General features: G+C 43.5%; 1 protein-coding gene across 13 annotated transcripts in view; it reads left to right on the top strand.

Annotated features, from left to right (window-relative positions):
• The first annotated feature begins 853 nt into the window (after window positions 1-853).
• The window catches only part of LOC123078812 (myosin-17), a 25,846-nt gene continuing 14,882 nt past the window's right edge, over window positions 854-11,817 (top strand). For 2 of the 13 annotated variants that reach the window (XM_044501424.1, XM_044501429.1), the window contains exons 1-19: window positions 855-1,520; window positions 2,652-2,780; window positions 3,292-3,435; window positions 3,529-3,674; window positions 3,781-3,937; window positions 4,061-4,119; window positions 5,681-5,840; window positions 5,922-6,071; window positions 6,156-6,292; window positions 6,392-6,538; window positions 6,618-6,719; window positions 6,837-6,894; window positions 6,975-7,076; window positions 7,494-7,531; window positions 8,175-8,301; window positions 8,382-8,552; window positions 10,246-10,377; window positions 10,476-10,585; window positions 10,677-10,740. In XM_044501424.1, coding sequence (XP_044357359.1) covers window positions 1,518-1,520; window positions 2,652-2,780; window positions 3,292-3,435; window positions 3,529-3,674; window positions 3,781-3,937; window positions 4,061-4,119; window positions 5,681-5,840; window positions 5,922-6,071; window positions 6,156-6,292; window positions 6,392-6,538; window positions 6,618-6,719; window positions 6,837-6,894; window positions 6,975-7,076; window positions 7,494-7,531; window positions 8,175-8,301; window positions 8,382-8,552; window positions 10,246-10,377; window positions 10,476-10,585; window positions 10,677-10,740 — 2,136 coding nt within the window. In that variant the 5' untranslated portion in view covers window positions 855-1,517. Of the gene's footprint in view, window positions 1,521-2,651; window positions 2,781-3,291; window positions 3,436-3,528; window positions 3,675-3,773; window positions 3,938-4,060; window positions 4,120-5,680; window positions 5,841-5,921; window positions 6,072-6,155; window positions 6,293-6,391; window positions 6,539-6,617; window positions 6,720-6,836; window positions 6,895-6,974; window positions 7,077-7,493; window positions 7,532-8,174; window positions 8,302-8,381; window positions 8,553-10,245; window positions 10,378-10,475; window positions 10,586-10,676; window positions 10,741-11,817 lie in introns of those variants that run through there. The other 11 variants (XM_044501428.1, XM_044501431.1, XM_044501427.1 and 8 more) reach the window with 10 other exon arrangements.

An 11,817-nucleotide genomic window follows, 5' to 3' on the forward strand; every position in this document is an offset into this window, starting at 1 on the left:
TAGATGCCTCTTGAGTAAGCCAGCTAGTTGAGCTTCTGTATGTTACAACTTGGTAGAATAAACAGATCTCTTCATCACAAAAAATACTTAGAATAAAACAACAAACAGATATTTCTCTTTCGGTAACAGGCGCACGATGAAAAAGCCCGCAAAAAAAAAGGCGCACGATGAAAAAGCCGGCAGCGGATCAGGTATTTCTAAAAACTTGAAACTGAAACGTCCAATCCACTGCTCCCAACTGTCAGTTTTTTGTCCACGCTGCAAATTTCAAAGGGATCAGCAGTACGCTAGCTAGGCAAGGTCAGGAGGAGTTGCTATCGCGGAATTGAATCGTACGTTGCGCGCCTCCCTGCCGTGTTATGAACATAAACTAGCCGAGACTGAACTGTCAAGCTGGCACTATTAAAATGAGTTGTACAAGAGCAGGATGGGAAAAGCACAAAGTAAGCGTACGTCGCTCAGGTGACCCACTGTTTACGAGTACGCCCAAAATGGCGGTTCGGGCAGGTGGTACCAGCAGTAACTCCTTGGAGATTGCCTTGTACGAGTACGTACACTACAACGTACAAGTACCCTGACTCTACAACGGTAGGCGTACAGCGTAGTGTACCGGAGGGAGCGATCCGTACGTGCATGAGCAGCGAGCGAGCGTGTACAAATTTCCGGTTTCCGGTGCCGAAAGCAATCGAGCTTTTTTTCTCCATCCATGGATCCGTCCACCTAATGACGACACGCTGCCTAACTGTCGGCCAGGTGGGCCACCGCGGCCTCCCGTCCCGCCAATCCACCGTCCTCCTCCTCCCTGCCCCGGCCCTCCCCGCACATGTCACCCCTCCGCCCTGCGGCCAAATCGTCCCCGTGACGACGCTTTCACATCGGAATCGCGGGTTTACCCGCACTAATCCACCCCGATTCCTCCATTCCTGGCTCCAAATCCACCACCACCTTTCTCCGAAGGAGAATCCGTCGCTGTCCGGCTCGGCTTTAATCCCTCACCCCCGTTCCTAATCCTACCACCCGCCGCCACCTTCCCCCACCTTTAGCCTGCCCGCCTCCCTTTTGGGAAGGAAAGGAATGCCGCACGCAGCCGCGGTGGTGCGCTGGTGGTGCTGACGACGACCCGATCCGGCACGTTGGTGCTGGCGAGCTCGCGCCGCGCACCCAGATTATTCGCCATTTCTTTTTCCTGTTAATGAGAGTCGCGCCTGGCTGGCCCTGCCTGCCTGCCTGTGCTCCCCCCTCTCCCCTCTCCTTGTCGCGCTGTGCCTGTGCTCCCCCTCCTCCTCGCGTCGCCCTCCGCCCCCGCCCAAGCGCGTCGCCGCCGCCGACGCCGCGCGCCCCGAGCCGGATCGCGAGGCGATCGGCGACCGGGCCGAGGGGAGGAGATCGCCCGTCGGCGCCGCCACCGCCGCCGAGCCGCGTCTCCTCCCGTCCGATCGTGCTCGTGCCTGCCCGCAACACCTCTTGCCGCGCGCCGATTCTCTCCATACGGCTGCCTCGACTGCCCCAGATGATACATGGTGCGTGCGTGTCTGCCTCTTACTTGTCATGCTCGCCGTTTTTATTTTTGTTCTCTTCTGAGATTCAATTGAATGTGTCGGGGGGTGCGGTTTTGTCTACTTCGGTCGCTGTGCCCTTTTTGGCTGGGTTTGGGCGAGAATTTTGTGTGGTTTTCGAGCTTGTGTCTGGGAAGTGGATTGTAGTCCGCATTTCTGCTGAATTTTGGAGGATTCCGTTGATCCGGCGAGCTTATCCGCGCACCTGCTGAATGAGCTGAATCCTAGTTTTTTCGTGCGAGAGCCAAACAGTAGCGGGACGTAGTTGTTCTGCGGGTGTCACGAGTGAGGCATTTAGCATGAAATCTGCTCTAGCCAAGCATTTAGCATCCTTTGCTTGCCTACAACTCGGTCGGACCTGCTTGCTAAATGATGAGAATGAAATGGAGTTGAGTGCCTTTTAGAGGTTTAGCTTAATTGTGGAAGGCCGTCCACCAAGGGGTCTAGTTTCAGGACAGAGACACATATTGCATGAACTAGCTTCACATTTATAATGTTAAACCAGGGGAACATGCTAGTTTATTGTATATTAAAAGGCTGCCATGCTTGTATTGCTGTTTATGCTTCTCTTCTGTGCGACTTTGGATAGTTTTATATGCTTATGCCCTGGTAGACAAAGCCCAAATTTACTCAATCATATAATCAAACTAAATGCCAATACCCTCTTCCATATGATGGTACATTACTCTGCTCTACATGTTTAGTTAGATGTCAACTGCACTGATTTCTGTGGAACCAACCAGACCCAAATTCTCGAGGTTTCTTCTATAAACATTTTTCAGTTTGTTAAATGGTTTATTACAATGCAATATCACCATGAGAAGTCATCGAGACTCATAGATATTTCTTCATCATACATTTTATTCTTAGGTTTGCTTTACGCATCTCGCATCTTGATTTCATGAGTCATTCGTATCTAATATATAGGTGTTATTATTTTTTTGCTCATTTTTCCTGGGATATTATCAATATATACACATTATCGGTTTGGCATCTACTGGCTGGAATGCCGAATTTCAATGCAGATGTATGATCCATTATCATGCAATTTTGATCTATTTGACATGTTAAACTTGTCACTTGTCATGTGTGCAGGCTCCCGTGTTAAACATTGTTATAGGCTCTCATGTATGGGTGGCAGACAAAGATTTAACTTGGATTGATGGGGAGGTCTTCAAAATTGATGGTCAAAATGCTCATGTTCGCACAACCAAGGGAAAGACGGTATGTGTCCATGATTTCTGTTGCATATCTGTTACTTTTGGACTTTTTTTTTTAGGACTGTTACTTTTGGACTTAGTTGGACCTCGGACAAAGAGTGCTTTTTGAACTTCAGTTTACTCTGTGTGTCATTGACTGTCAATCTTTGAATGTTTCATTAAGCAAGAGTGTGCTGGTTGTTTGAGCTATTTGGAGGCAGAGAAACGGTCGTGTGTTTGAGAGTTTTTCACGCAGATAGATGTTTTCTTCAACCAGACCAAGGATTAGATACGTTCTGGTCAAGTCGCATCTACTAACGTCACTTCCTTTCGGGTCTGTGTTTTTGTAGTGTCAGAGGAGTTTGTATGGGATGCAGTGGTTGACTCTCTCGAGTCGTGTAATTTGTTGTACTTTGGGGGTTCTTTCCCCGGGTTTTTTTTCCAAACCATGAAGGAGAACTGTGATATTCTTCTAGTACGAAAGTTAGTTTTCTGTCATGAAAACTACATGGTTACACTGTTGTTTGTGCAACCAGGTTACTGCAAATGTATCAGATATACATCCTAAAGACACAGAAGCACCACCTGATGGAGTCGATGACATGACAAGGTTATCATACTTGCATGAGCCCGGTGTTCTGGATAATTTGGCTGTCAGATATGCAAAAAATATAATATATGTGAGTGATCATATCTTGTGATGTTAAGTCCATAATCATTATAGTAAGTGCCTTATGTTTTTTTCTTTCTAATGCTATTATCCTGAGTTTCAGACCTATACGGGGAACATTCTGATTGCCATAAATCCATTCCAAAGGTTGCCTAATCTCGTTGACGTCCAGACTATGGAAAAATACAAAGGTGCAAATCTTGGAGATTTAGATCCTCATGTATTTGCAATAGCTGATGTCTCTTACAGGTGAATGCTTATACTACTATTATGCTATGACTCTCCTACAGTGAGCTGTGCCCCTGTAGGTCTATATTGATGGAACCATTTTGCATTCATTTGAATAAGGAAACAGGCAAATGATGAATGAAGGAAAGAGTAATTCCATTTTGGTCAGTGGTGAAAGTGGTGCTGGAAAGACTGAGACTACAAAATTGTTGATGAGATATCTCGCATTTTTGGGTGGTCGGTCTGGAACAGGAGGAAGGACGGTTGAACAACAGGTTTTGGAAGTAAGTTGGATTTCATAAGTTGTAATGCTTCTCGCTGACAGCAAGCTCTGTGTTTGTTCAAAGATATTCAATGCAATGATTTCAGCTGTATTAATTCTATCATCACTTATGCTTTGCATACAGTCTAACCCAGTCCTTGAAGCTTTTGGGAATGCGAAAACTGTTCGGAACAATAATTCAAGGTATGGATATCATACTATGGAAATCAGAAGATATTTATTGTGTTTCATTGGTGTCGTCAAAGTAACACCAAGCCAGTAGTAGTATCGTATGTACTAGTAGTATCGTATGTGTTATACAAGTCATAACCAAAAGTATCATACAGTAGCAGAGTTTACTGGGTAACCAAAAGTACGGACAAACTTATGGAAGCTTTTTGAAGGAAATGAAACCTTTTGTTACAACAGCAGGGAAGACCCTACTGAAATATATTGATAAATAGAAATTTACAAGGTTCCAGAGGACCCAAGGCACAGCTCAAAGTGCTAAACAGCCCAATCCAACATAGTATTGAAGGCAACCAAAACCAAGCATGTTATTGTTACTCATGGTTAAAAGCTGCAAACAAAATTAGAATGTAGTATGGTAGGACAAATTACAAATTATAAGATGAACCATTCCCTTTTTTCCTTGCTATGCTAATCCACCTAGTCAAAGCTTCAGCTAGTTGTTGGGCAACTCTACACGTGTCATTCTAAATGTGTTTTTTGTCTTAAGAGGGGGTGGGGGGATTTGGAGTGTACACCTTTGAATAAACTATTTTTATCTCCAGCTTTGATTTTGGTAAGTTAACCATATAAAATATTCTAATAGATGCATCCGAACTTATCCAAATTAAGTACCCGTTAGCTCAGACTAAACTGGGACACAAAGAAAAGATACATACATTCACTCCACCACCACATTAGCATTGCATAGGACCCGCTGAACTTCATTCACTAATAATTTTTTGTAAGCAGCATAGCATGCCTCTACTTTTCCAGATCCACCCATTCAAGATTGCATTGTGAATATTGAAGGATAGTTGTGTTTCAACCAAAAAGTATGGCAATGTGATATTTTCATTAGGGCTCTCCCATAATCAAAACATTGTGATATTGATTCTGAGACCAAGATATGGAAGTTTGAAAGATCTGTGGTTCCTGCTTGGTTTCACTCAGAAAGCCCATCACAGTTTTTTTTTGGTAACCATCACAGTTATTGTCATAACTGACAAAAGAGCATGTGGCTTCTAGTCGTCTTTTATTGGTAAAGAAAACAGAGAAAATGAGCAAGACCTCTCTTTTCGATTCGTGGCACAGTATACCTTACCACAACTCTGGTGAAATATAAAATTCCTCCTAATCTGTGTGATATAACTGGTTATGGGTCCCTCCAGATTATTAATTATTTGAGTATTGAATATAAAATAAACAATCAGACTCTGTATGGGAGGTCAAAGCCAAATAGTTCTTCTTTTTGTTTCATTCTCAACATTCATCTCATCTAGATGGGCCTACACAGTATCATATACTCCCTTCGTTCACTATTATAAGATGTTTTGGATATTTCAATATGGACTACATACGGATTGAAATGAGTGAGCAAACACACTAAAACACGTCTATATACATCCGATTCAGAAAAAAAAGCTAGAACATTTTATAGTAGTGAACGGGGGGAGTACACTATTTATCGGTTTATGTTCTGATTGTTGCTCTATGTGACTTACATACCTCTTAACTTTTTCTCGACATGGTGAAGTCGATTTGGCAAGTTTGTGGAGCTCCAATTCGACAAGAGCGGGAAGATATCTGGTGCTGCTATTAGAACTTACTTGCTCGAGAGATCTCGGGTCTGCCAAACTAGTAGTCCAGAGAGAAACTACCATTGCTTTTATTTCCTTTGTTCAGCACCGTCAGAGGTAAAAAAAAATGTTACTGGTGTCAGTTTGCTACTTATACTTTTCAAGCTGTTATACCTTTTTATGTCTAATTTGGTCCAGGATATTAAAAAATATAAGCTGGGGGACCCATCTTCATTTCACTACCTTAACCAGTCATCTTGCATCAGAGTTGATGGAATCAATGATGCTGAAGAGTATCTTGCGACAAGAAATGCTATGGATATGGTTGGCATCACTGAGGAAGAACAGGTTTAAACTCAGCCCTTATCAGCAAGGATTTGCTCGTCAGCTGTGGATATCACATTTGTTTTTCAACGGGATGTTTCTTTACAGGAAGCTATATTCCGGGTTGTTGCTGCTGTGCTTCATCTTGGTAATATTAGTTTTGCGAAAGGGACAGAGGCAGATTCATCTGTAATAAAGGATGCCAAATCAAGATTCCATCTCAATACAGCAGGAGAGCTCTTGATGTAGGCTGTTGGTTTTGGTTCACCAATTCTCTATAATTTTATTACTATCTTTCATAATTAATATTTGTAATCTATGATACATTGGAATGCTCCTTGCAGGTGTGACTGTGAAAAATTGGAGAATGCCTTGATAAAGAGGGAAATAAATACGCCAGAAGGAGTTATTACTACTACAGTTGGTCCTAATTCTGCTACTGTTAGCAGGGATGGCTTTGCAAAACAAATATACTCTCGACTATTTGACTGGTAAAAAAACTTGACCACATATTATGTACTATAATTATGTGCCTATCTTTTCTAACTATATACAATTGTACTATTGCAGGCTTGTAAATAGAATAAATGCATCAATCGGGCAAGATCCAAGCTCAGACAAATTGATTGGGGTACTTGATATATATGGCTTTGAAAGTTTTAAGACTAATAGGTGAGTAAGCACTAAGTTGTTCCAGAAAAAGAAATTTGAAGCTAATGCATAGTAAGGAGTACCTTATGACTTATATGGGGTTGCTAAATATTCCTTTGGTCTGCAACTACTCTTCAGTTTTGAACAATTATGCATCAACTTCACGAACGAAAAACTCCAGCAACATTTTAACCAGGTATATGCAAAACTCATCTTTGTTAGAATTTTCTTCTCCTCTTTCCTGTGCCAAGCAACCAGCGGTGTTTGTTTCGGCAGAATGTATTCAAAATGGAGCAGGAGGAGTACACAAGGGAGCAGATTAACTGGAGTTACATAGAGTTTGTTGACAACCAAGATGTTCTTGATTTGATTGAGAAGGTACGGGTTGGTCGCTGTTACATGCATTGACTCGCTTTTGTAATTTCCTTTTATTTCTCCCCCCTCTTGTACCTAACACTATTTGTATTTAGTTCATAGTTATAAATATTGTGCAAATTTCTATATTTATATGGCAAACCTCAAGTTTCTGTGATTTGTAAAGGAGTGTCATGCTGATCTTAGCTTCCTTTGATCAGTAGAGCTGAAACACAACAAATTAAGCTCACGGATAACACATTAGTCTATGTGATCTTGCGCTCAGCCCCGTTCAGTGTTTGATGCAGTACAATATCAGCTACATTGTCCTATATAGATGATGGAAATTATCAATATATTTGTGTATTTGTTGTACATTCTTAGCAATATCTGCTTACTTTTTTATGTTCGCACATTTAATTACCACCTTTTTGTGTCCAGAAACCAGGTGGCATTATTGCACTTCTTGATGAAGCTTGGTAAGTTTTAATGCCTCATTTGTTGGCACTACATGTTGCAGTTTTACTAGGATGTGCGTGTTCAAATAAATAAATAAACATATATGTCAGTGTGTGTTGCTAAGAGGGCAGGCCTGGTGCAGTGGTGAAGTCCTCCCCACTTGTGCCAAGAGGTCCTGGGTTCGAACCAGCCTCTCTGCATTGCACTTCGCAGGGGTAAGACTAGGTTCCTATAATCCCTCCCCAGACCCCACCTTGTGTGGGAGCTTCTATGCACTGGGTCTGTCCTTTTATACATCAGTGTGTGTTGCTTGCTGCCTTATGCCTGCCTGTTGTAGAGAACCGAAAGTTCTGATTAATTGTTTTGGTAGCAAATTTATGACATGCTTGCCCAAATTATTCTCCATAGTCTGCCGGATTGATTACCTGATCCTAACATCCAAGCAATGGTTGTTCATTCATTTTTCTTGTTTTGGCTGAGGATATGCATGCCCAGATTATTCTTCATAGTTTGCCAGACTGAACGCGTCATGTCAACATCCAAGAAACACTTGCTAATTCATTTTTCTTGTCTTAGCCAAGGACATGCATTTTTGCACCAAATGATTTTGTTCACATGTTTCTGACAAGATTCTTTCTTTTCCGTGTCCTATATATCCTCCAGCATGTTTCCAAAGTCGACACACGAGACATTATCTCAGAAGCTGTATGAAAAGTTCAAGAATCACAAAAGATTTGCTAAACCGAAACTTTCTCGTACTGCATTTACAATCCAACATTATGCTGGAGATGTAAGTTTCTTTTTACATCATAGCACTTCCTTTATTCACGCATTTATTCAAGTACATCCATTTTTTTAATTCATCTGCAGGTGATATATCAATCTGATCATTTCCTGGACAAAAACAAAGATTATGTGGTAGCAGAACACCAGGAATTACTTAATGCTTCCAGGTGCTCTTTTGTATCAGTTTTATTCCCACCAGCACCAGAAGAGAACACAAAATCATCAAAGTCATCCTCAATTGCTACTCGCTTCAAGGTCACATTCTGCTATAGTTAAAGGCTTGTGTAATATCATCTATCATCATTTGTTGTGCAATACGGGTCCAGGGGTCTCCGTGCAAAAAAAAAAACCTATTGTGAATTTATTTCAAAATCGCCCCCTCGCGCTTGGTGGTCTTGGGGTTCGCGATCTCGAACGCACCGGGCTCGCGCTCAGACTGCAGTGGCTCTGGCTCTCGCGAACAGACGAAGGACGCGCCTGGCAGGGGCTGGATCTCCAATTCTCCAGCAACGAGCGTACACTGTTCTTTGCCTCCACTTACATGACCATTGGGAACGGCATGAAAGCCCTGTTCTGGGAGGATCGATGGCTCAACGGGCGCTCAGTTGGCGAGCTCATGCCCCTGCTCTACAACTGCATCCCCAAACGCCGGCGCAAGGCTAGAACGGTGGCCGAAGGCCTCAACGGCAACGCTTGGGCCCGAGACATCCAGGGTGTTCTCGGCCTCCACGAGATTGGCCAGCATTTGCAGCTTTGTCAGCTCGCGCAGCAGGCCACGCTCAGTGATGCCCCTGACCAACTGATTTGGAAGTGGACCACGAGCGGCATCTATTCGGCGCAGTCGTGCTACTTGGCTACCTTCCAAGGATCATCGCACTCCTAGTCCTGGAAGCTGATCTGGAAGGCTTGGGCTCCCCCTCGGGTCAAGTTTTTCCATTGGCTTGCTAACCTGGATTGCTGCTGGACTGCCGACCGTCTGGCCCGCCACGGTCTGCAGCATCATCCGCGCTGCCTCCTGTGCGATCAGGCGCCGGAAACGATCCGGCACCTCATGCTTGACTGCCCCTTCTCTAGGCAGGCATGGCACGAGACCCTGGCCTGGCTACGCATACCAGCGCCGATCCCCAACCAGGAGCCCACCCTCATGGACTGGTGGCGGCACGCCAAGGACGACACGCCGCAAGCACAACGCATGGCCCTGCAATCCGTAGCGCTTCTAGTACCATGGCCCGTCTGGAAACATAGGAACAGCTGCATCTTCGACAACGCGACGCCCTCCCTCGACACGCTTGTCGACCGGATCAAGGAGGAAGCCGGCTCCTGGGCTAAGGCCGGAGCAGCAGGCCTTAGAGTAGTCCTGCCCCCTTCATGGGACATGCACTGAGCTTTGTAACTGATCCTCGATTATTCGTCCTAGGACGACTGTAACTGACTCCCTACCCTTTTCAATGAAAAGAAACGCAAAGTCTTTTGCGTTTTCTCGAAAAAAAATTTATTTCAAAATTTCCACTTTCTATACCTAAGAAAATGCTTTCAAAGAGATTAATGGTCATAGTATCTCTTAATAGGGGTATGCATGATCATTTGTCATTTAATTGTTGACTTGGTGCCTCCTTGATCTTGTTGCTAGGTATTTTTAGGAAAAACAGTACGGGAGAACCTTGCTGCCACATGGTACTAGACTGGGGTTGGTGTACCACACCAACAGTACATTGCTAACGTGGCCCTCCATGCCTGCAAATTCATAACAGAAGGATTTTTAACCGGGAGGGCCTAGTTGAACCCACAAGTGAACTTAAGGGCCCCACTTTACAAATTAGAAGAATAGGCATTCAGTTGAAATGTGTAGTAAATAATAGGGACCTGTGGTGATATTTACTTCTCATTTGCTTTGTCGAAGTTTTCTTGTGATGACATTGTGTATCTAATTTTTCAATGTAATTTTCAGATGCAACTTCATGAACTCATGGAGACTTTAAGCTCTACAGAACCTCACTACATTAGATGTGTAAAACCAAATAGTGTTCTTAAGCCTGCTATTTTTGAGAACACCAACGTTCTACAGCAACTTAGATGCTCGGTAATAAGATATTTCATGCTTCTCCCCTTTCTTTTTTTTCAAAATTTGAGAAATTCAGTGCCATTGTGTCCCCTGATAATATTTTTTCACCATCTTAGGGTGTTCTAGAAGCAATTAGAATCAGCTGCGCTGGATATCCTACAAGAAAACTGTTTCATGATTTTTTACATCGTTTTCGCATTCTTGCTCCTGAAATTCTAAAAGAGAAGTGAGTCTGTTCAATCATGGATTACATTTTCTTTTTTATCTTTCTTTATCTCTAGCCTGTCTTCTTAACAATTACATGTTTTCTTTTCTGGTAGAAATGATGAAAAGACGACTTGCCAAAAGGTTTTGGACAAAATCGGACTGGAGGGCTATCAGGTGAGCAGGTTTTTTATGTTCTAAACCAAGCAACAACTTTGTACTTTAGGTTCAACAATTTTTTTCCGATTAGTGGTTCAACAAATTGGTTTCCCGTATAAGTACAGCATAAACTATCAGAACATTGCACTATTCTGTCAATGCTCAGGCACAATGGTTTCGATGCTTGTTGGATTGCCTGGATCAACTCTATTCTTCGCTCCAGTACATCGTCAGCTGTGCTCCTTAACGGAGTTCCTGGGAAAAAATTCTACTGCCGCAGAGGGCTTAGACAAGGAGATCTCATGTCGCCTCTCCTCTTCGGCCTGGCCGCTGATCTTCTTCAATCCATCAAGAGTCCATCGGCGCAATCTCCTCTAGCTTCCTACCTCAACTAATGATGGGGACTTCCCAATTGTTCATATGCCAACGATACCCTCATGATCATTCAGGCCTACCAAACAACAACAGCAAAGCCTTTCAGTCCCAAACAAATTGGGGTAGGCTAGAGTTGAAACCCATAAGATCTTGAAACCAAGTCATGGTTTTGTCACGTGGATAGCTAACTTCCACGCACCCCTGTCCATGGCTAGTTCTTGGGTGATATTCCAGTCCTTCAGATCTCTCTTCACGGACTCTTCCCATGTCAAGTTTGGTCTACCATGATCATTCAAGCCTTCCCTCGTCAATTGCTTTGCCTTGAGCGCCTCCTCAAAACCTTTGCCCAATCTACAGGGCTCCATGTTAACTATCACAAATTCTGCCTCCTCTCCATCAATGTTCCTGAGAACAAAACAAGTCACTTAGCCAGTTTATTTGGCTGCAAGGCCGCCTCTTTCTGTTTCACCTATCTCGGGCTCCCCCTTGTCCTCTCTAGGCCAAAAATCAGAGACTGTGTTCCCCTCAAAAACCCAATTGATCGTATGAGAAATAAATCTCCCAGATTGCACTTTGCTATTAATAGCCTAGCCTCAGTTGGTGATGCTTTGAACATGTGTGCCGGATCCTCTCTATCTCCTCCATCTGCCTCTGTCCCCACAAGCTTTTGATGAACTTCATGAATCCAGGCAGATGATCCTTCAGTTCCACATAAATAAC

The sequence above is a fragment of the Triticum aestivum genome, chromosome 3D (assembly GCF_018294505.1).
Source record: "Triticum aestivum cultivar Chinese Spring chromosome 3D, IWGSC CS RefSeq v2.1, whole genome shotgun sequence".
In the NCBI taxonomy this organism is placed as follows: Eukaryota; Viridiplantae; Streptophyta; class Magnoliopsida; order Poales; family Poaceae; genus Triticum; species Triticum aestivum.